The 24,875-nt window shown below is 40.8% G+C and overlaps 3 protein-coding genes across 16 annotated transcripts in view; 1 reads left to right on the top strand and 2 right to left on the bottom strand.

Annotated features, from left to right (window-relative positions):
* BABAM2 (BRISC and BRCA1 A complex member 2) overlaps window positions 1-10,811 on the bottom strand; it is a 453,750-nt gene extending 442,939 nt beyond the window's left edge. The window contains exons 1-2 of one of the 6 annotated variants that reach the window (XM_073791483.1): window positions 10,733-10,811; window positions 8,440-8,573 (exon numbers count right to left, since the gene is read on the bottom strand). The gene's annotated coding sequence lies outside the window, so the exon portion shown is untranslated. Of the gene's footprint in view, window positions 1-3,161; window positions 3,254-3,621; window positions 3,761-4,210; window positions 4,327-8,439; window positions 8,574-10,732 lie in introns of those variants that run through there. The other 5 variants (XM_073791482.1, XM_073791484.1, XM_073791485.1 and 2 more) reach the window with 5 other exon arrangements.
* Window positions 3,931-24,875, top strand: part of RBKS (ribokinase) — a 76,028-nt gene continuing 55,083 nt past the window's right edge. Inside the window, exons 1-2 of one of the 5 annotated variants that reach the window (XM_073791488.1) lie at window positions 3,931-4,218; window positions 20,862-20,994. In XM_073791488.1, the coding sequence (XP_073647589.1) occupies window positions 4,124-4,218; window positions 20,862-20,994 (228 nt within the window). In that variant the 5' untranslated portion in view covers window positions 3,931-4,123. Of the gene's footprint in view, window positions 4,219-18,027; window positions 20,716-20,861; window positions 20,995-24,875 lie in introns of those variants that run through there. The other 4 variants (XM_033838819.2, XM_073791487.1, XM_019943032.3 and 1 more) reach the window with 4 other exon arrangements.
* Window positions 17,839-24,875, bottom strand: part of MRPL33 (mitochondrial ribosomal protein L33) — an 84,481-nt gene continuing 77,444 nt past the window's right edge. For all 5 annotated transcript variants that reach the window (XR_012325770.1, XR_012325769.1, XR_012325773.1 and 2 more), the window contains 2 exons: window positions 23,846-23,921; window positions 17,839-18,031 (listed from right to left, as the gene is read on the bottom strand). The gene's annotated coding sequence lies outside the window, so the exon portion shown is untranslated. The remainder of the gene's footprint in view (window positions 18,032-23,845; window positions 23,922-24,875) is intronic.

The following is a 24,875-nucleotide window of genomic DNA, read 5'->3' on the forward strand; positions in this document are numbered from 1 at the left end:
GAAAGAATGATGATCAGAATATCCAAAGGAACGAGATATAACAAGCTTCCTGGAAACTAGCACAGCACACAGAAGTATCTCTTGCATGATACCTTATTTCCTGTCTTAGAGCAGCCTCTTCAAATGACCCCCTGGAAGAACCTATCTCCCTACTGCTCACCTATTCGGGACGCAGACTTTTCAGGAGCAGCAGCAACCCCTGAAATCCAATTTCCTCCCCCTTTCCAAAGCCAATTTCTACGTTGCCTCACTGTACTTAAAAGCTGTCCCACTCTATCTTACAATTGGCAGGTCCTACTTTAGTTGAAGCCTCAAGTCTTCACTGACAATCCTCTTCCGCATCACACAAAACGCACACACCACTAGGTTAGGAATCCCTCCCTCTGTGTCCCCACAAAGAGTAAGAACGTGATTGATAAAACTACGTAAAATTCTAGAAGCAGCATATGCTACTTGCAATTGTTACTTACTGGAAATTATTTACTTCTGCTATACCTCCCTTAATTACTTCCCCTCCACAGTGTATTATAATTACCTGCTTAGTGATCTCTCCCCTGCAGAACTGTCTTTTTTTTTTAAATAAATTTATTTATTTATTTAGGCTGCGTTGGGTCTTGGTTGCTGCGTACGGGCTTTCTCTAGTGGCGGGGAGAGGGGGCTACCCTTTGTTGCGGTGCATGGGATTCTCATTGCAGTGGCTTCGCTTATTGCGGAGCATGGGCTCTAGAGTGCAGGCTCTGTAGTTGTGGTGCACGGGCTTAGTTGCTCCGCAGCATGTGGGATCTTCCTGGACCAGGGCTTGAACCCATGTCCCCTGCATTGGCAGGAGGATTCTTAACCACTGCGCCATTAGGGAATTCACCTGCAAAACTATCTTGAATCCCTAGTGTTTACCAAAAGTACCTGGCACACACTAAGCACCCAATAAACATCTTTTAATAACTATGTGAATAAGGAGACAAAAGCTAGAGAAATGTTTAGGTATGAAGAGAAGACATTATGCCCTCAAAAAATCTGGTAGAAGATAGCATATCTGAGATGTGGCAAAAATCTACTTAACAATTAAATCATGAAAGCACACACCTATCCAGATATTAAGCAACACAAACTAACATGGATCTAAAAGTTTTTGACTTTAAGGCACTAAGAAGTTCTTAGACTTGAAAATACAAAAGTAAAAGCAATAAATCATCTCTAAATTACTTGGAAACCCACGGGGCTGGAGGAGGGAGTACCTGAATTCCTCTTAATAGATTTCTAAATGAAAGCCTCCACTTTCAGAGGTGAATAAGTCAATTTAAATGATCATTTTCTTCCTCGATCTGAAAGGATAATCCCACATCAAAAGCAAATTAATTTCCTGCAAGTTACAATTACAGGTAAATGATGTTCTCGTTCTAGTTTTCATATATTATGCCATATGAGGCTTTACAGCTCCCTGCTAAACGTTGAAAACTAGTACCTGTTTTAATCACTTCAGAGTGGTAATAAAGGGCAGAACTGCAGTGATCTTTCAAAAAATAACACTGTGACCCTACATAGTGATGACACCCAGAAGTACCTCTGAAGCAGAAAAAGCTTTATACTTTAGTACTCAAATCATCCTTTCTGCAAATATAAAACGACCTCCTCTTCCGACCACTTAACAGATGATCTTCCTCCACCATTCCAATATTTCATCACAAAATAAGAATAAACATCTAATGCACTGTATTCAGTCATTAAAATCATGTACATTTTCATAACACTTTATCACTTATAAAGAGCTTCCATATACATTAGTGCAGTGGACCTTCACAACTCTGGACGGTAAGGCATATATTAGAATTCCCATTTTACAGATGATATGGATAACTTTTATAATTTGTCTTTTAATAGTATACTAGACCATATTATCACTTTGAAGTCTATTTTTTTCCTATTCTGCAACATTTCCACTTTTATTTCTACCCACTGATGTCACAGTTCTTGAAAGGATGCTTATCTAGATCATATGCAAAACAGAAATACTCATCTTGGAAAAAGCAAAAGGACCTTACTTACATTACAAAATTATTCTTCCATGTATTTCCCCACAATACCTATTATTATTTGACCTCTCATTTCTATGAAAAAGGGAAACAGAACCAACACATTCTGAAAATCTACTGAGTATCAAGCACTATATTATACATCTCTATCTGTAATTTCATTTACTTCCCAATAACTACCTTGTTCTCTGATTAGTATTATTGTTCCCATTTCACAGATAAGAAAACTAACGCTCGGCAAGACTAAGTAACTTGTTCAAAGTCACAAACCTAGCAAGCAGAGGATCGGAATTCAAATTCAGATCTCTCTCAAAGTCCACTATACTCATCTTCTTCTCAAATAAACATAACTTCAATCACCAAAGAGAAAAGCATCAAAGTGAATTTATGTTTCTTTTAACACATACATCTAGTAAAATGAACAAAAAGTCATGAATTTAAACTAATGGTTGCTTGACAACTAGAAAAAATTAGACTACTCTTGGCCTACTGCTGAAGCTGGCCTGAGTGATTCACTAGGCAAATGCTAAAGGGAACAAACCTGCTCCAGAAACCAAACTATACTTCAGGTGACAACACCCCATCCAATTCAGCAACTCTCATGACCTTAGAATGACACCTGAAGGAATGAATTTGTCTTTGTTTCCAGAACAGCCATAATACTATCTTTTGACAGTGCAAGATTTCATGCAGCATTAAAATGTTTCAACCGTAGCTGTTGTGACTTCTCTGAGGAAAAAAAAAAAAAAACCTGACTCCAAAATCAGAGGTCACCGAACAGCCAAAAATGATGGCTGTTTGGCATTTGAGCCAGGGACACGGATGAGAGATCACCCCCCAGTAGTAGCTTTTACACATCAAAGCACAATAATAGATCCCAGATAGTCAAAATTTTACGGTGGCCAGCCTCCCTTGAATGCCAGTTGTGCATTTTCTACTTCCTGATTTTGACGTATAACATACACAAGGAAAATGCAAAAATACAATTTTTACAGGGGTCTGCTGCCTCAAGATAGGGTCACATGAGGTCCTCTGATGGGTAGTCTGGGGAATACAAAGACGTCTAAAGCATCGCCTAGTTTCTTGCAATTAAGATGGGATGACAAACACGGAAACATGTGCCCAGCTTACGTCATGGAACGGAAAGGGGTGGCGTCCTGCTGCGTCACGTCGACGTCATACAGCGCACGAGGGAAGTTACACTGGGGAAGCAATTTCTCCAAGGGGCAACATTCAAGAAAAACAAGTCGGCTCGAACCCAAAGAATGACCACCCCGCTCTAAAAGGGAACAACTAAAAGGGGACGCTCTTCCTTCCCCCAAATTGTATGATTCCCTCATCAGGCGGGAAGGAGGGAGTCTGAGCTTATTCAGGGACCAGGGGGCGGGCTAAGTGTGGAGAGAGCAGCCTCTGGCCTTGGGGGCTCGTTCTTGAGGGGACCAGCGTCATGGGGATGAGCAGGGCATCTTTGGAACAGGGGCCTTCTCTATAGGAAGAGAAGGCGAGCCCTGGGCATATTTAAACCACGGTCCTCAGCGCCACCTGTGCGACTCGGGATCCAACCTCCCCGCACCAGCCCCAGTCCAGGTACCTGGAACTTAGTCCGATCGGTAACCGGCGACTACGTGGGGGTACAGGTTACCCGAGCGCGCCCCCGACCGACGCACCAACCTGCGCGCGCACCGCGGGCCAGATGCGTGCGCGTCCCCGGACGTCCCGCCCCGCCCCGTCCCCTCTGCGGCCCAGGAGCCGGGCGGCGTGCGCGTCCCCGGCCGCACCAGGCCGGGCGCTCGGAAGGGCGTCCCTGTAGTGCCTGAAAGTTCCTTCCTCCGCGCCTGCCTCGTGTGCGGCGAGCTGCGCGGAGCGTGGAACGATTAGGAGGGCTGTGTAACGAGATGCTGTGCAGGGAGACAATTCCTGGGAGAACTGGGGGCAGTAGGTGGGCGGGGTTATTTCGGGCATCCAGGTGGGCGACCCTCGTGGGCGTCCGGAAGGCCCGCGGCGTTAGGGAGCTTGGGAGCTGGGTCTCTGGTTACGGTGTCGGGCAAAGGTTAAAGGGCAGCCTCCAGGTGGGAGAGCGCCGACTTAGCGCAATGGCCGCGTCTGGGGAGCCCGGGAGGCAGTGGCAGGAGGAGGTGGCGGCGGCGGCGGTGGTGGTGGTGGGCTCCTGCATGACCGACCTGGTCAGGTTAGTCCGGGGCCCTCACGCAGAGTCTGCGGCTGGAGCGAAGGGCGGACTGCGCTCTCTCTTCTCACTGCTTTGGCACTGGGGCTTTGGGGATGTTGACTTGTGGTGTGAGCTCCAGGTTTCCGCAGCCCGCAGCGTGCCTCGATAGGGTAGAAGAAGCAGGGTTTGAGTTTGTAAACGTAACTGTCAGATGAGGGAACGTAAAGGCCGGGCTGTAGGGAAAGCTCTAGTGTAACTAGCAGCGCCTCCAAAGACCTGCTGCTGTTTCCTTGACCAGACTGCTGAACTCTCCTCTGGCTAGCCGAGTGACTTTGGCCACGTCATTTTACCCCCGAGAATGTGCCCGCCTCACAGCGTTGTTTGAAGGCTGAATGAACTAAAGTGTTTTGAGCTATAATATTATCCAGATTGGGTATTATCCGTGTGAACGTGTATAAAATGAGTGGAGCAGAGGTCAAAATTTTAGGCGGTCATCTTTCACCGTATTGATTGTTGGCTTTCCCGCATTTCATCTTTACCGCATATTTTTCACTATTAGAGTAACCATAGGTTACCTATGGCAAACCAAGTGTGAGTCAAAATAAAAACCCGTAAGCACAATATTTACAACCATTAAAAAAAATGTGATCAAATAAACAAAATATGCTAGATGAAAATAGTTGAGTTAGGTCAGTGAGATTGGATGAAGAGATCTTCCCAATTTATCTTTTTTTTAATGAAAATGGCTTTTTTGATTGTAAAAGCAATGTTTATTTATTATAAAGAAAAAAAACATATCCCAAGAAATCCTACCATTCAGGTTGCTTCAGTTTAATTTTTTGGTGAGTGGCATTTTAGATATAATGCTATTTTTATATTATAAAAATAAAAGATGATCATACTACAGTAAGACTTTATCTGTCCTGCAACCTTGCTTTTCCAAAGGATAGCCGAGAACCTGGAAATATTAAATAAAAAGGCCTTGGGACAATCAGAATAAGTCACCAAATCCCTGCACTAAACCACCTGTGTTTTACTTAGAAAATAGTTTTAAGGCCTTCACATAACCAACTTAATCTTACATTGCTTAAAATATTTATAAACTAGGTTATCACATTTCCAGACCGAGATTAGAAAGGTGGAAATTAGAAAGGGGGAGAGACTGCAAGGGGCAGGTATAGTAATCACCAAAAACTTGTAAGTGAGGAGAGTGTATCAACAAACAACAAAAGAGTTTTAAATGCCAAGAGCCTGGGGGAATTCCCTGGCGGTCCGGTGTTTAGGACTCTGCCCTTCCACTGATGTGGGCCCAGGTTCAGTCCTTGATCAGGGAACTAAGATCCCACAGGTGTGCAAGTGTGGCAAAAAAAAAACAAAACACCAAGAGCCTTTTTTTTTCCCGCAAATATTTGAGCTACATTGTGCCAAGATAGATGTGCTTCCTTTAGTGACAGAACATAAAGTCCAATCTAGTTCTGGACATTTGGTGAAGAGGCCTACACATCCTTCTCTAGAGCTAGAGTCAGCAAACCTTTCTTCAAAGAGCCAGATAGTAATTATTTTAGGCTTTCTGGGCCACATTTGGTCTCGGTCACATATTCTTTTTTATTTTATTTTTTTAACAGGTACAGAATGTGAAAACTATGCCTTACAAAATCAGCCTGCAGGCCATAGTTTGCTGACTGCTGTCTAGAGCATCACTGTCTGACAGCTCACTATAGTAATTGATGTTACTAGCGATGACTCTTTTCAAGAAAAGGGAATATGGTTATCGTTAAATTTTATTTACAAATGGGGCACATATTTTATTTTAGAAATAGTTCCATCAAATATACTTAAAATTTAGTTACATAAAGGAATAAACCTTCAGATATCTAAAATAATTCATTCCTTAGAAAATCCATCTAGTTAAAATTTTACCATAATTCTATACGTGAAGTACAGAAGAGAAGGAAAGCTAAATAATTTTCCCATGCACCCTACCTGAATAAGAATGCCAGGGTTAGAATTCAGACCCACCTTCTTGTTCAACTAAGTCAGAGCTTTCTGTGAAGCTTGACCGTCACACATTAACAATAATTATAGTACTTTCTAAGATGAATACTCTTCAAACTTTGGGGAGGGCAGGGTCTCAAATGCCCATGTTAGCATCTGTCAGGATTTAAAAGCTTATTTCACAGCTAGAGGAATTTAGAGATTATTTATAATATCTAAATCTCTTCAGTTTATAGATGAGTAAAGTGAGGTCCAGAGAAGAAACTCTTACATTGTGGATAACCTTTCTTTTTTTTTTTAATAAATTTATTTTATTTATTTATTTTTGGCTGCATTGGGTCTTTGTCGCTGTGCAGGCTTTCTCTAGTTGGGGTGAGCAGGGGCTACTCTTTGTAGCGGTGCGCGGGCTTCTCATTGCAGTGGCTTCTCTTGTTGTGGAGCACAGGCTCTAGGCGTGTGGGCTTCATTAGTTGTGGCTCGCGGGCTCTAGAGCGCAGGCTCAGTAGTTGTGGCTCACGGGCTTAGTTGCTCCGTGGCATGTGGGATCTTCCCGGACCAGGGCTCAAACCTGTGTCCCCTGCATTGGCAGGTGGATTCTTAACCACTGCGCCACCAGGGAAGTCCCTGGATAACCTTTCTAATTTCTCTTCTCTTGCCATTTTCTTTCCTTTATAAGATATCCAGGTTTCTATTCTTCACATGAGTCACTATTAAAACTTTTATTCCCCTATAGATTCTCTCCCACGACTTTGCTAACTTTTCATGATTTCTTTTCTGATTACTTCTGCCTCTGAAGATCTTTACAAAATACCTGAGTATAGGATTTTTATTTAAAAGCCTGCTTCTATGATAAACTTGGGTCCAACTTCACTGGTTATGGTACATATCATGATTGTATTATTTTTCTATTGTTTCTGTAACAAATTACCACAAACTTAATGGCTTAAACAATACAAATTTAATACTTATAATTCTGCAAGTCAGAAGTCTGACACAAGTCTCACTGGGCTAAAATCAAGTTGTAGGACTGCGTTCCTTTCTGGAGGCTCTAAGGGAAATCTTTTTCTTGCCTTTTCTAGCTTCTAGAGGCTGCTCACATTCTAGCTCATGGCCTCTTCCTCCATGTTCAAAGCCAGCAATGGCATAACTCTGACACTCACTCTTCTGCCTCCCTCTTCTACATTTTAAGAACCCTTGTGATTTCATTGCGCCCAAATGGATAATTCAGGATAATCTCGTTATTTTAAGGTAGCTTATTAGCAGCCTTTATTCCCCCCTTGCCATGTAACATTACGTATTCACAAGTTCCGGGGATTAGGATGTGGACATCTTTGAGGCAGGGTTGGTCTGGGGGTGGGGCATAATTCTGCATACCACAGTGATTAAAGTCAAAAAATCTTATAATACTTAGAGCTTGGAGAATCATTGAAGCCTAGCAGTCCATCCTCCACATTTTACAGATGAGGTAATTAAGAGAGGTTAAATGACTCACCCCAAATCATACAGCCAGTTAGTGGGAACCCAGGTTTCTCATTCTTTTTTTTTTGTCCTTCGGTACGCAGGCCTCTCACTGTTGAGGCCTCTCCCGTTGCGGAGCACAGCCTCCGGACGTGCAAGCTCAGCGGCCGTGGCTCACAGGCCCAGCCGCTCCACGGCATGTGGGATCCTCCCGGACCAGGGCACGAACCCGTGTCCCCTGCATTGGCAGGCGGACTCTCAACCACTGCGCCACCAGGGAAGCCCCTCAACCTTTATCTTTCCATTGTATCATTGTACCTCTAACTCTGGCTCATATTTATTGCCCTTTTCATGTACAGTTCATTTAAGGGCGTATATTCTGTGCATTCATTAAGTGTTTACTTTGTAAAATGGCAAGGAATAACAACTTTATAATGTTCAAGGAGTAACAACTTTATAATGTTCAGATCTAAAGATAGTATCATCATTACTGTTCCTTACTTCCTATCTAAGTTTAACCATAACCAGCCTGGACACCCATGCCTATACTGTAAAATCACTTCAGAAATAAAACTACTTCAATAACTTAGCCCTCTTGGATGGCATCCAAGTCCAACTCACTTTATATATTACATTACTGTGTGCCAGACACTGCTAGTTCAATCAATGAGCAACTTTTTTCATTTCTCATTTCAGTCCACTATGAATAGTAAGCTCTGTGTACTAATAACTTTTAAAAATCATTAGCTCATCCAACATGACAAACAATGAACATTATTTAATACCCACCTGTATTTATCATTATTCTCTTCCTCCTTGAACAGTCATCTCTGAAGTTCCACATTGCAGAGATAAGAGAAATCAAGTCTGTTCTTGTGGAAAATTAAGTCAAAGTTCCTCCAAAGACAGATTCCCATGAGAACCTAACAACAGATGAAACTTTTTAGACGTTAGGCTCATAGACCTTGGTTAATCATGCTTTCACTAATCTTTATTTCTTATGACATGTGTCACCCATTTTTTAAATTATTCAGCAAATATTTATTGATTTTACACCATGTGCCTCTGGACTTCCCAAGGTGCAGAGGATACAGCAATGAAAAACACAGCAAAAAATCCTTGCCTCATGGAGCTTACATTCTAGTGGAAGAGACAGTATCAGTTAGAAATAAGTAAAATACATTCTCTGTTAGATAAATGCTGAGGAGGAGAATAAAGCATGAAAGAGGGATGAAAGTAGTAATTTTAGATCATTGGCCACAGAAAGCCTCACTGAGAAGGTGATTTGAGTAAAGACCTAAAGGAAGAAAGGAAGCAAGCCATACAGAGAACCAGAAGAAGAGCATATGCAAAGGCCCTGAGGCAGGAGCAGACCTCTTATTATCAATGAACTACAAGGAGTCCAGTGTAGCTGAAGAAGAAAATAAGGGAGAGGGGAGGGCAATTGATGGTTAAAGGACATTGGGTCCTACCCTGGATGAAATGAAAGGCCAGTGGAGGGTTTGAGCAGACAAGTGACATAATATGACCCGCAAGGGCACAAACAGGGAGACCAGGTCAGAGTTAATTACAATAATCCAGGCAAGAAATGATGGTAGCTTGAAAACAGTGCAAGTGGGGAGAAGTGGGCATCTTCTGATTATATTTTGAGGGTAGAGCTGACAGGATTTGCTGAGGAGTACGAGATAGGTCAAGGATTACCCCAAGTTCTATGCCCTCTGCAAGTGGAAGGGGAAGTTGATGTGTGCTGAGATATAGAAGATTGTGACAGAGCAAGTTGCGTAAGGAGAGGGCAGTATCAGGAGCTCAGGCTGGACGTGTGAGATTTGAGATGCCTGTTAGACATCCAGCTGAAGGGGTCAAGAAGACAGTTAAATATATGAGTTTGGAGTTCAGAGGAGAGATCTAGCTGGAGATATGAATTTGAGAGTCATCAGTGTATAGATGGTATTTAAAGCCATGAGACAGGATGAGATCACTGAGGTCTGCGCTCCGAGGGCACTCCAACATTGAGAGGATCCATTTTACATAATTTATCTCTTGTCTTCCATCTCTCTGTACCCCTAAAACTTGTTTTGAGACGAGCTTAATACAAACCCATGTTTACATTTCCATGGCAATAGACTATGATGTCAACTAAAACCCTGTGTTATCCTTTTACATGCTCCAATTAAAAGTGATGGCTGGAGAAGTAAGGCTCATGTTCAACCAAGCATCTAAATTTAATCCTTGGCAAGTCAGGAAATGATTGCTTAATTCTCAAAAGATTTTAATTGGAAGGTGGCATAAGTGAATTTAGAAGCTTTTAGATCCAAAGTGGATGAAATGTTGGACCTAGATTGCTTTAAAAAAAAAAAAAAGGCCAAAATTTTATACTGTACCTAGAAAAGGTTACATGTGTTTGACATATTACGGTACCCTCTAACCTGCCTTCCACCAGAAGCTTCTTGTCAAATTTAGAACAGAAAAATCTCTTTGCAGTCACTTTTTCAGGAAAGTAAAAGCCAGAGGAATGTTGGTCCAAGAAGTATCGTGCGTTCCCAATAGTAGAGGAATATAATATCATCCTTCAGTATTCTTTCTGCTCCTTAAATTGGTCTTCAAAGTTGCTTATCAGTTACCAATCAATCTTTAAATTAATGTTTCATTAAACATGTTTCTGTCAACTGAATTCCCTAAATTCAAATGAAATCATTCATGGGAAATTTGCTAATTTTGGTCCCTTCAAAGAAAATATATGTTAAAAGGTAAATTACGTATGACAAAGAAAGAGCACCTATCGTTTGGTATTACTAAGCAGTCCCTTTTGCAATCCATTACTTGGCCAGCTCTTCGTACCCTAGTATCTGCATTCTAGGCAGAGCAAGGTGAAGTGGGCTTTTGTGATGATTGTCCCACATACCTTTATGCCATCCTGTTGCTCCAGTAGTTTGATTACTTGTACGTAATACTGAAATACTGAGAGCGTGCTAAGTGCTAGGGATACTGCAATTAGTATAACATGGTCATTGCTCTTGAGGAATTTATAGTCCAAAGAAGGCAGACACAAAGATAGATCATTGTAGTATGGTGTGCTAAGTACCTGCAGGTTCTGTGGAAGAACAGGGGAAAGTTCCTGGATAAGATGCCTCCTGAGCCAAGTCTTGAAAAATAAGCAGGTGCTAATCCAGGGGAAAAAAAAGAAGAAGAATTAGATAGACCTAGAGGGCATTATGCTAAGTGGAATAAGTTAGACAAATACCGTTTGAGATCTCTTATATGTGGGATCTTAAAAAAAATGTATTTAATTTAAAAACTAAGCTCATAGATACAAAGAACAGATGGGTGGTTGCCAGAGGTAGGGGTGGGGGTGAGTGAAACGGGTAGGGGCTCGAAAGGAACAAACTCCCAGTTATAAAATAAATAGGTCACAGGGATGTAATGTACAACAGCATGACTATAGTTAATAATACAGTATTGCTAAGAGAGTAGATTTTTAAAGTTTTCATTTAAAACAATTGAGAGAAAGTTGATTGTCAAAGAAAGTAGCATAGAATGATTTAAAGACCATGGCAGTGGAATCTTAAGTCCAGAATTAAGATTTAGGCTCATCTACCTAACAGCTATGTACATTTTGATAAGCCATTACTTTTTTGAGTTCTCACTTCCTTCCTAAGACAGAAATGATGATAATGCCTGTCCTGACCCATCTTACAAATGTATTGTGAAGCTCAAATACAATATAATCAGTTCTTGATTATTCGTGAGGATGGGAATGTGAAAGAAGCATGAGCACTAAAAACCAAACATAGTAGGTAATTTAACATTTTTAATAACTGATTCCAGAATACATTATTTTTGTGTGCTGATTTAGCCTTCTGATCATATTTTGCTTACAATAAAATTAATTCCATGTATATTTCTTTTACCTACACCAGCGGATGGCAGGAAGAACTAGCCTAGAGATAATTACAATGTGGTGACAGGAGTCATTTTGAAATTTAAAATTTACTATAATTAATTGGCAAAATAGAAAATAAAATCTTGGTGTATAGTTATTTGACACAGTCATACTTTGCTTGTCTTCTTCAATGAATTAAAACATTTTTCATCAGGAACTTTGATAAATGTCTCAGCAATTCTTTCTGCTCCTTTTTTTCTGCATCCTGATTGTCCCACATACCTTTATGCCATCCTGTAGTTGTCCAGTCCCCACTCGCTAATCCCCCATACACATACATATATGTATTTCTCCTGCCCTCTCCTCTTGCACCTTGTAGTTCCAAAATTAGCTCATTCAGCACCTCCCTATCCAAGCTTTTATTCTTTCTCCAGGACTTTTCTCAGCTGGGAGTAAGGAGGTGTGTGTGTGTGTGTGTGTGTGTGTGTGTGTGTGTGTGTGTGTGTATATATATATATATATATAAAATTATTCAAAAAGATTAGTTGACATTAGATAGTGTTTTAGTTTTTATATTTTTAATACTTTGACCTGTATGCCTCTGGTACCTTCTGTACTCAGTCCTCTATCCCACATTGGAAGACTGAAGAAAGACGTGAGCCTGTTTTGTCCCTGTTATTCTGACCACATTTGTTTAATAACCATTCTACTTGGGCTACAGTCATACATAGCACTTTTGCCCTGCTCTCACCTCATTGTATGATTTTTTTTTTTTAATGCGGAGCCATATGCTTTTTTGCTTTTTTTTTTTTTCGTTGTGCTGGGTCTTAGTTGCAGCAGGCAGGCTCCTTAGTTGCGGCAGGTGGGCACCTTAGTTGCAGCTCACCAGCTCCTTAGTTGTGGCATGTGAACCCTTAGTTATGGCATGCATGTGGGATCTAGTTCCCTGACCAGGGATAGAACCTGGGCCCCCTACATTGGGAGCACGCAGTCTTAACCACTGTGCCACCAAGGAAGTCCCTGTATGATTTATTATGTATGTGGGATTCTGTCATCCCAACTAAGTGTCTTTTAAGGTGTAGAACATTCATTCAAAAATATTTACTTCTGACCACATTAGAATAACTAGTGTAAGACTTACCTTCCCACCATAAACAACTAGAAAATGGGACAAAATATATGAAGCAACTGTTTCTGATATTGAACAACAGTAGTGTTATCCAGAAGAGAAAGGAAACAAACAAGGTAAGTCCTGGAGGCACATTACTTACCATCGCACAGAAGAGGAGGAACTCAAGGGAAGCATGGCAGCATCAGTGAGTTGAGAAAACTGAGTTCATAACTTAGGAAGACTACGGTGGCTAGGATTTATGGGAACATATACTGGAAGAGAAGGAGCTAATCAGGGGAAGGTCCAGAAATCTGCAAAGGAGTCCCCTTGAGTCTGTTGCTAAATGCTAAATGGACATACATAGAAACTCCACAAAGCTGGGCAACTACTGGAGAGCTCTAAGCTGAACATGTCCCAGAAATTGTACAGGAATGGGAGGTGTTGAGTTCTGTCCAGCCAGAGACATTGTTGAAGCCCTGGAGCATTCAGTGGAGATCCAAGAAGGATCACAATTTAGTTAGAAGGGGTAAACTTGCCCTAAAGTAAAGGTACTCTAAACTCACTGTAACAACTCCAAAAACATTCCTCAAAGGATCAAACAGATCCACAAATTAACTGCCTGAAAAAGTTCAACCCTTTGGAAAAATACAATAGAATTAAGACACCCGATGTAACATTTGCAATGTTTCGCATTAAATCAAAAGTCATTATACATGCAAAGAATCAAGAAAATGTTATCCATAACTGAGGGAAAAAAAAGTCAAAGCCAACACAGAAATGACAGGGATGATGGAATTCACAGAAAGGAATTTTAGAAGAGCCCTTGTAAATATGCTCAGTGATTTAAAGAAGAACTTGAACATAATGAGAAAAGTGGAAGACGTATAAAAGAACCAAATAGAGATTTAAGAAATGAAAGGTGCAGTATTTGAAATGAAAAATTCATTTGATGGGCTTATCAGCAGAGTAGACATTAGAGAAGAAAGGATCACTGTACTTGAAGACAGTGAATAGAGATTATCTAAATTGAAGCGTAGAGGAAAAACATGACTGAGCAAAATGCACAGAGCCTCTGTGATATGAGACAAGCAGTCTATCGTGTGTAAATGGAATCTAAGAAGAAAAAAAGAGTGGGAGAGGCACAAAAACTATTTGAAGAAACAATGGCTGAATTTTTTTCAAATGTTATGAAAAATATAAACACATAGATCTAAGAATTTCAATGAACCCCAAGTAGGATAAACATAATGTAAACCATAGCAAAGCACACTGTAATCAAATTCCTGCAAGCCAATTAGAAACTCTTAAAAGCAACCAGAGGGAAAAATACACATTACATAAGGGGAGAAAAGATTGACTGCAGACTTCTTATTAGAAACAATGCAATCCAGAAAAAAATGAAATCTTTAAAGTACTGGAAAAATAAACTGTCAACATAAAATTCTGTATCCTTCAAATATGTTGGGGAAATAAAGACAGGAAAACAATAGCCAAGAGAATTTATTACTAGAAACTTGCACTACAATAAATAAACCCTAGATCAGTCACTTATAAAAATAGAAAAAAAGAGGTGGGGTTAATAACACATCAATAGTGAGGAAGAAATGGAATACAATTAATCCAAAAGAAGCTAGGGCAAGAGGAAAGAAAGAAGTGAGTGTTGTAACGTTGGGCAATGATATTGCTATGAAGAAAATTGTTGGGATGCGATGCTCCATGAATGTTTTCACATTTGTGCATGATCATGACTTTCTGAGAAAGACGGTTGGCACTTGGATTAAAGAATGTTTGAACAGCAAACAAACTGTACAAGTCAGAGATCTCTGGAGAGATTTAGAGACTTTTTCCTTGGATACATTTATTTACATTCTAGGGACTGTAAACCTAAAGACCTCCCCCTCCTTTCCCCTAAGCGGATTTGTTTACATTACAGAGCAAAAGTCAGCAGGTCATATTCTTCTCCCCTCCCTCCCTCCCTCTCTCTGCCCCACCCCACCCGAGAGGCGTGGAAGAGCAGCAGCTGTGTCAGCTTTCCTACATCAACTCCCAAAATTCATGATTTAAAGGTTTCTCTCATCATGTCACCCCACAGGGGATTGGGACATGGAGAACTAACACAATTAAGAGTAATCAAAAGGCTGGATCTGATCCAAAATCCTAGTGTTATTTGTCAGAATGAATGAATGAATACTTTACAAAAATTCAATTAGGAAGGGGGTATCTCACCTGTAAGGTGGTCTGGGAAGGCCTCTCCAAGGAGGTAACATTTGAACAGAGATGTGAATGAAAAGCCATGTAAGACTGCAACGTGGGAGAAAAGCATAACATGCTTGGCTTTACTGGCTCTCCCAATGCCTAGCACACTTTCTCACACATAAGCAAAATTTAAATAAATAAGGGTCAAGTATATGACACTCTGAAAGGCTGGCCACTTCTGACTAGAGTATTGTTTATCTATTCTATAAATTCAAGAGTAGCTGCATCTTCAGACAAAATGACTTTTTAGCCACAGCCTTGTTAGCTAGACAAAGATATGAGTTAGAAATCAAAATCAGTTAAGAACCAGCTAAAGCATAATTCATGTTTCATTTCCTTAAATAAATCATACATGTATATATGCAAATTTAGGGTTAGGCACCGCAAAATGAAGTTTTAGCTGCAAGGCTAAGTTCTTTTTACAGAGGTAGAAATAGGTATCACTAGCTTGGTTTGGGAATTACCCCATGCTTGTAAATGTGACATACACAAATGCTGGGAAGAATAGATATGGTTGAAAAATACAGGCAGTAGGAATAATAAATGAGCATAATGAATGTTAACTGGGTGATCACTAATGGTACAATCCCCTGTTAACAGGGGGGTACAGTGTCAGAAGCTTACAGCCAGAAGAGGAAAGGATGGAATTCAAAAGCCAAAAAGCAGCATATTCCTTGACTTTTGGCTGGAGCCAGTATCAGTGTAACCTCTTTGGTCAAAACGCTGCTTATCCCTGTTTCACCAGGTCATTCCTTCCTTTGGTATGAATCATCTCTGAGAATCTGTAACAGGCACATCATTGTCAAGAAGTTAAAAGCAATTGATAAGTTGTTCTGGTAACACCTGTCAGTGAAATAACTCAGAGTACAAAACCCAGGCATTTAAGGAGTTGACAAGTATTATTAAACCTGTTTTGCAAGAGAAGAAGCTGGTTCAAAGAGGGAAAAGCTGTCAAAGGTAATGCAGTCTGTAAGTGGCTCAGGCCTCCTTCCTCATACAACCAAACTCTAACTGCATGACCTCTCATGGCCCAGAAGACTGGGAGGCCACCTGAACATTTATCGGTGCTTCCTTCTGTCCAGCTTTAAAATATCATGACATTTTAAAGTTACGAATTTGTTTTAAATTCAAATATATTTCTTATGACTGGTTTTCTCCTTCATTCAGAAATTTACACTATTTAAAAATTTTAAATGGTAGCAACAGTATATTTCTACCAGTACTGCTTCCCTTTTTTTTTTTTTTTCCTTTGAGCACTTAATTGGTCTGTCTTTGACACCCTACTAAGAGCTCATGTTTGAATTGGGAAGAATTATGATGATGCTTTCATACAGCGGATGGTGCTTTGTGCAGGTCCTTTCCTCAACCTGACCTTAATTTCATGATTTTAATAAAGAAAAAAAGATAGAAAAACCTAATTCAAAGTAAATTAGGATCTATAATTCAGAAATGCTTCTGCCCGTTTGTAACTAATGTTCCAGTTGCTCTCCACTTCACTTTCCACTCTTTAGTTCATTCACTTTTAAAAAATAATAAATCAGCAATAAACTGTCTTTCAACAGAAAGCAGGGCAATAAGACAAAGGCTTGAGTGCACATCCTCTGTGCTGGACTGTAATCCAGGGAGCGAGAGTGAGGGCCAGGGAAAGTGAAGCCGGCAAGCAGAAGAGCTTATACCAAGATACTTGATGTGTTTAACAGGTTGCTCTGTCCTGCAGAACAGCCAGAAACAGAAACAGAAATCCTGGAGTGGGGAGAGGATGGCCCTGGGCAAGGCTCTATTAGGCTGCACCTGCAAGAAGCCAGCCGGAGGCAACTGGCGGCTAGAAAAAGATGCGGCAAGGCCAGATGAATCTGAAGTAGTAACAAGTGGCTTCCCATAAAACACAAAGATATTCTTGTTGAATATAGTAGGTCCCCTACATACGAAACTTCAAGTTGTGAACTTGCCGAGATGCGAACGTGCGTTCCATCAACGTCAGGCATGAGTTAAATTGCAGCTTACCCTCTGTCTCCTATTGCTGATGATCCTACCATCTCCCACCTCCTCTCCCTCCTCCAGTCAGTAACTCTTCTTGCCTGTTCACTCAGTGCCAGCCCCTGTATGCCAGCTGTTGTACTGTACTACCATACTTTTCAAGGTACTGTACTGTAAGATTAAAATGTTTTATTTTTTGTGTTTGCTCGTTTTTTATGTATTATTTGTATGAAAAGTATTGTAAACCTATTATTACAGTACAGTACTATATAGCCGATTGTGTTAGTTGGGTACCTAAGCTAACTTTGTTGGACTTAACGAACAAATTGGACTTTACGAATGCGTTCTCGGAATGGAACTCGTTCGTAAGTAGGGGACTTACTGTACTTCCGTGCACTTTTGCCCCCCACTCCCATCCTTCTCATGGGTATCTGTCATTAACATTTCATTTCCTATGCATTTATATATCATATGAGAACATGTATCTTTTTCCTTTTTAGAAACATGAATCAGGGCTTCCCTGGTGGTGCAGTGGTTGAGAGTCCGCCTGCCGATGCAGGGGACACGGGTTCGTGCCCCGGTCCAGGAAGATCCCACATGCCATGGAGCGGCTGGGCCCGTGAGCCATGGCCGCTGGGCCTGCGTGTTCGGATCCTGTGCCCCACAACAGGAGAGGCCACAACAGTGAGAGGCCCGCGTACCGCAAAAAAAAAAAGAAACATGAATCAGGTCATACTAATCTTATCCTGTGACATATTTTTTTCACTCATGTGTTATTAGCATCACGGTTAGGTTTTATCTCATTGTCAGCAAGCTTATTTTGCCCTTAGGAGGTTCATTGGAAAACACTGATTTAACATTTGCTGAATTAATGTGTGAATGAAGGAATGATAGTATGAATTCTAGTTATAGTTCTTGCTTATAGAAAGGAATGCTGCCAGTATTGGGAATGCAGTGGGCAAGGTCTTGTAAAACATGGAATTTTTATTGCCAGACAATTGAACAGTCATCCCAGCCTCTTCTTCCTCATTCGTCAACACCTCCACATCTTCAATTCAGAGGAAAGAACGGATGCCATACAGGGGAGACGTGGAAAAGAGATGTAGGGGTAGAAAAATAACCTTCCCTCTATCTTTCTAAGTTCTTGGCTGAGACCCCTGTAATGAAAAACAGATTAATAAGAGAAAAACAAACAAATTTATTAATGTATCCCTCAGGTATACACGGGAGATACCCAGGGAAAAAATGAATCCCCAAGGTGACTTAGAATTTGGGATTAAATAACATCTCAATAGGGAAGGGGGAGGGGAGTGTAGGTCTCTTAGGGGAGAGTGAATGATTTTTAGGTCAGATGAATGGCCCCTTAGAAGAATAGATGGGAGTTGTGACAGTCTGTGACAGTGTCTGTCTAGGCGTGGTATTGACTTCTAGTCTCTCCTGTGACAAGAGTCCATCCTCTCTGGTTGATGGAACTCCCAGGAAGGGGATTTATGGCAGTTGAGTTCCTTTGGGAGGATCTGTCCGTAGGCAGATAAGGGGAGTTCAGAGAAAGCCTCTCCCTGCATTTGCTGTTCTTCACGTGCCTACAGTCAAGATAATCAATATACCAAAGCAGCATATTTTGCAGTAGCACGTCCTTCTCCAGTCATATTTTGGAGTAGCATATTCTGCTACCCTTCAGAGATAACAGGAGACTCTTACAAAGGTTCATTCAGTCAGCAAATGGGGATAAGATGGTGCAGACATTGGTCCCTATCCTCATGCAGGGCAAGGCGACAACTGAGGGAGGAAGGAAATAAGAATAGGACGAAGATGTAGAAGGAAAAGAAAATAGTAGTGTTCCAAAGGAGTGAGGAATTTCAGTGATGGCTAAATTAGTACAGTGCTTGTGTTAATATAAGTTGTTTAGAAATGAGTTTAAATCCCAGCCATCTGCTCCCACATCAAACACACACACGCAGTACCCCTGATTTCACTCCTCCCCCACATACACGTACATCCCAGTAATAATCTGGTGATATATTTTTCATGCCACAGTTGATAATAAAAAATACACTTAATTCAAACCAGTGAGTTATGACCCAGATCTAAGTATAAATATAGTGGAAGTCATAAGTTTCTTTAGTGACAGTCTTACTAATTATTTTGGCCTGTTTTTAGCCACATTGGATATTTTTTCTTTTTAAGGTTGCTATGAATGTTGTTTGCAGCAGCATCAATAAGCCAAGAATTCATATAGTTACTCAATCACACAGATTACTCATCATTGCCTGTTCATAACAGAATCCTAAAATGTTTAAGATTTCTGATGCAAATCAAAATCTCATCATCACTTGTCATTGCTAAATTAAATGACAGGATAATAACATTACATTAAAACCATTTTTCTCTTGATTGAGTACCTTTTTCAGAAGTGAACCTTGTAGATGTATATTTTTTTCATCAGTACTATAAATGCATTTAGAATCCAAGATAAAAATAGAATTGAAAAGGGGAGGAGTAGAGTGGGATGTTTTCAAATTATTGATGAGTCTCTTTTGAATCTCAAATAACCATATTTGACAGGGCACTGCTAGGGAATGGAGTAGTTTTGGCCCAATTTATTGAGACTTTTAGAAATACATAAGGGAGGTTCATAGGTCAAACTTCGTTTTTATTGACACGATCATGTGTTCTTGGCATCAGTCATATGTCATTCCATTGCAGACAGGCTGTTTTCAGTTAGATCACAGCCTAGGTGGGAAATGAATGTAAATTTCTAATCTGCTAAAACAGAGTAGGTTCTCAGTTATTGTGAACTTCTCTCTTGGTCTTTCTTTCCTGTCTAAAGCTAATTAACCTTTGGGGCACAACTGCCATCTCTCCATTGGCTCCGTCCGGCCCTTGGCCCTCTTTGTGGCCAGTCAACCAGTCCTCATGCCACTTGAGCTGATCTTCTCCACTTGCCCCTATACCCAGAGCTCCTTTTCCATTTAAAGTCCATTTAAAGTTCTTCAAAGATTTTGTTTCCTCGCATCTTCCACCTTCAGTGTTATGAAAATCATATCCTGGAGCAAGTCTTTTACGCTTTTTGCCTCGTTTAATATTATCTTCATTAGACAGTAACGTCAGTAAAAATCCTTAGCACTTGGAGAAGTCAGTGAAGGTATAGACTGAAACAGGATTGGCTATGAGTTGACAATAATTGAATCTGGGTGATGGGTACATGGGGATAGGGGAAGTCAATATAACATTTCCTCTAGTTTTATATGTTTGGAATTTTCCATAGTAAAAATTTTAAACTAAACTTAGATCTTTAGAATGCTTTTATATATATATATATATGTATGCTCTTTTTGAGTCAGTGCATGAAATGGGTGGTATACAGGATGGACTAGGACCAAAACCTAATCCTGCCATCTAAATACCCCACCCCCACCCCACCCCCAAGGAAACAAATAAGATTCTTTAGTGCCCGGCATTGCAACTTCCCTCTTCTCCTTAGGTCCTGAACAGGACTACCAGAATCCTGACACACTTCCTGCTTCTTGTAAATGACCAGATAAACCTGTACAGAAATGCACAATAACTTGGTCCCATTTATTAAGTCCCACCGTGAATAAAGTTCCGTGCTGGGCATTGGGAAGGGGGAATATGAAGTTACTTCCCTCCAAGAGTTCCCCAAGATGGAAAACAGAGGCACCGGTGAACAACCCTGATGCAGTACAGACTCTTAAGAGCCGTCATGTGAAGTAGAGCTACAGCAGTATGACTGTGGGGCAGTGGGGGAGAGAAGAGTTTTGTCAAGCAGACGCGTTCTTGACAGTGATGCGAACTACTGAATGTTATCTTCAAGGAAAAGGTAATCTTTCCTGCTTCTGCTTGCAGTTCTGGCTGCTAAGACTAGAGCTCCATCAGTAAACTTCCCTCTGTCTTCTGAAGAGCTTAAACTGACTGCAGTTTCCAATGTGCTTTTTTTTTTCTCCTTCTCTTTTAAAATTATGATAGCCTTACTTCTCGTCTGCCAAAAACTGGTGAAACCATCCATGGTCATAAGTTTTTTATTGGCTTTGGAGGGAAAGGTGCCAACCAGTGTGTCCAAGCAGCTAGGCTTGGAGCAAAGACATCTATGGTGTGCAAGGTAAGTGTAAAGTATGGTGGAGAGGGTTCTAGAGGCGAGAACCCGGTTTAAGACATGAGCTCATTTTTTTTAACGATTTTAAAGTGAACAATTTAGTGGCATTTAGTACATTCACAGTGTTGTACAACCACCATTTCTATCTAGTTCCAGAACATTTCCATCATTCCAAAGTAAAAACTCCTTGCCCATTAAGCAGTTTCTCCCCATTCCCCCCTCCCCTCAGCCCCTGGCAACCACCAATCTGCCTTCTGTCTCTACGGATTTATCTATTCTGGATATTTCCTATAAATGGAATTATATGATATGTGACATTTTGTGCCTGGCTTTTTTCACTTAGCATAATGTTTTCAAGGTTCATCTACCTTATAGCATGTATTAGTACTTTATTCCTTTTGTGGCTGAATAATATTCCATTGTATATACCACAATTTCTTTATCCATTTATGTGCTGATGGGCTGTTCCCACCTTTTGGCTGTTGTGAACAGTGCTGCTATAAACAAGTACATGTACATGCATGTTTAAGTATCTGTATGAGTCTTTGAGAGGTTCGTGGTTTTTTTAACTTATTTATTTTTATTTATTTTTGGCTGTATTGGGTCTTCATCGCTGCACGCAGGCTTTCTCCAGTTGCAGCGAGCGGGGGCTACTCTTCGTTGCGGTGCACAGGCTTCTCATTGCAGTGGCTTCACTTGTTGCGGTGCACAGGCTCTAGGCACGCGGGCTTCAGTAGTTGTGGCTCGCGGGCTCTAGAGCACAGGCTCAGTAGTTGTGGTGCACGGGCTTAGTTGCTCCACAGCATGTGGGATATTCCCAGACTAGGGATCGAACCCGTGTCCCCTGCATTGGCAGGCAGATCCTTAACCACTGCGCCACCAGGGAAGCCCAGGTTTGTTGTTTTTAAAGATTTAAATAGGAGAGAGTAATCTTCCTTGTCCTTCATATTAGTTTCTACCTCACTGAATCCTCTGGGAAGTAGCAGTCCTCAAATAACTTAATGCTGCATTCCCTGAATTTAATGAGTTTATAACTGGAGTGTAAGAAGTAAGGGGAATTAGCCTACTCCAGTCGTTTTCTGTGGTCCAGCTTCTAAACAACAGCATAAATCATCCTGTTTTTAGCAGGTTTCACTCCAGTAACACAGCTCTTGGAAACTTGGTCTAATAACTGATGATTTACTCATCTCTAAGCTATTTTCTTCTAATGCTGTATCTTGGACCAGAAAGGAATCTGGGGGACTTCCCTGGTGGTGCAGTGGTTAAGAATCCACCTGCCAATGCAGGAGACACAGGTTCTGTCCCTGGTCCGGGAAGATCCCACATGCTGTGGAGCAACAAAGCCGGTGCACCACAACTGCTGAGCCCACACACCATAGAGCCCGTGAGCCGCAACTACTGAGCCCGCATGCCTTCTGTTCCTCTCACATCCACTCCCATGGTTTCATGATTCATTTCCCAAGTTCAGTTTCACAATTCAAATATTTCTATTTTGCATTTTGGGAAATGTTCAAGTAAGGAGGCTGGTTAAACAGAGGTGCTATTTGTTTTATTCTGGTCTGTGTATGATGGTTATGTGAGCACCTGTACAATTTTGAAAGTTCTTTATATCTACTGTGACTGATTTAGTCGTCTGTTGTTTAGCCCCACAGTGGAATTTAGCCTGGGTGTCTGTACAGAAAGGACACGGAAACATGGCTTCAGCTAAAACCTATACAAGGTTACTTTGCTTAGATACCCTGGGACCTTTAGACATGGATTTATTTAAGCTTAAACAGATTGCATCGTATTCTTAGATTTCTTAAAAAGAAAAAATATCTTTTATAATAAGAGTTATTGTTATCCATTAGTCATAATATTTCATTCAATTATGAAGTATATTTTTATTTAGCAAATTAGCCAAACTGCCTTATAGCAGGTTTCTTAAAGATAACAAATTCCAAGTAGAAAACCAAAATCATGAAATTACTCAAGCTAAAAGTGAACAGATGGAGCAAAAGAAAAACAGGTAGAAAATTTTCTTAGCAGCCTTAACTTACTACTGCCCTGCAGCAAGCTCAGATTCAAGCTCTGATGGAGGAGCACTGGCACGGGCACAACATCTGATACTGAGCTAAGGGGAAATATTTGTCAGGACATTGTGATGAAGGCTATTACGCAAGAATCCATCAAGATGCGTACAGTGACACGTGTAATGAAACACTTCAAGTAGTTAAGAGTTGTGTAGTCAGTACTCAACTGAGTCACGGGCCAAGGCCACAGTCCGAGGATCATAGGGAGCCCCACCCTCCCTATCCCACCCCACTAGGCGGTCACAAAGCACCGAGCTCATCTCCCTGTGCTATGCGGCTGCTTCCCACTAGCTATCTGTTTTACATTTGGTAGTGTATATATGTCAATGCTACTCTCTCACTTCGTAAAGGACTTTTTAAATAGGACTCAGATCTCCATTGCTTTTTGTCCCCGTTTCAATACAATAAATATTGTAAGCCTGGGCATAGATATGCTCCCAGTTGGCTATATTGTTCTTATGAAAGGAATAAGATACATGGTTATATATATATGTACATATATATGTGTGTGTATGTGTGTGTGTATATATATATATATATATATATTTTTTTTTTTTTTTTGGCCACAGCAGGCAGCTTGTGGGATCATAGTTCCCCAACCAGGGATCAAACCCACACCCTCGGCAGTGAAAGCGTGGAGTCCTAACCACTGTACCACCAGGGAATTCTCAAGATACGTGGTTATATTAAACAGCATTATTTACACCAAACCGTTAATGGAGCTGTTATGTTTTTACTAAAATAATAATAGTAATACAGTCTCATTTTTAAAATAATGCACCCACCTGCTTGCTTCCATGATCAATTGCTTTTCTGTTGAAGATAGGCAGCAACAGGAAGAATTAGAAGTGTCTGGGAGAACTAGATGGGCAGGAAAGTAGTTTATAAGATTGACTCCAAGCAGCAGAAGCCCTGCCCCTACCCCAAGAGAAGCAGCCACAGTAGCAGCAGTACAGCCATGATGATGATGATGATGATGATAACACCAAGTCATATTACTTAATCCTTTAAAGTTTTAAATGTCCTTTCATGCATATTATTTTATTTTACCCTCGCAGCAAACTGGCTGGGTCTTTCCAGATAAGGAAACTGAAGCCTGTAGATGGTTAAAGTGGCTTGCCCCAGATCACACAGCTAACGTGAAGGGACTTCTGACTTCCATGACACAAATGAAAATATTGTCTTCCTATTCTTAGGCTTTTTTCACTACTTTTACTTTGTAATGTATCACTACAACCTCCATGCGAAGTTAATGGAGCTAGAGTCAACTTCTTCTAATCCTCAACAGTGTTGCTATTTTTCCATTTATTTTTGACAAGAGAATACCAAAGAAGGCAAAAACAAAGGATTTTATTCCACTTCTCATGTAGAACTTAGAAGGCCAGCCAACAGATTTGCCAGGAAATCACTATTAGAATAAATCTGGAACCATAACAATCACTGAGGGATGTAGCCAATCAGGTAATTCTCTGGGCAGGAAGAAGACAGGCAGCTACTGCAGCCTCTAAAATACAGCTGCAGCAAGCCTGCAAAAGCTTCCACAGCCTGAGCATGAAATCCCTTCCTAATTAGGCCTCCGATGCACACGATATTCCACCCGGTGTTATAGCTGTGTCTCCATGTCTTATTTTCCCTCCAATATCATCAGTTTCTCGAGGGCAAAACTCCATGTTTTGGTTTCTTCCTCCCCTCCAACAATTCTTCCGAACTCTGGCACTTCCTAATGTTTGTAATATCAGCACCATCTATCAAGCCTGCCCTTGGTATTCACCTTAAACAGATTTTGCCTGTATAAAACTGATACGGAAGGGTAGA

This window comes from Tursiops truncatus, chromosome 14, assembly GCF_011762595.2.
Source record: "Tursiops truncatus isolate mTurTru1 chromosome 14, mTurTru1.mat.Y, whole genome shotgun sequence".
Classification (NCBI taxonomy): Eukaryota; Metazoa; Chordata; class Mammalia; order Artiodactyla; family Delphinidae; genus Tursiops; species Tursiops truncatus.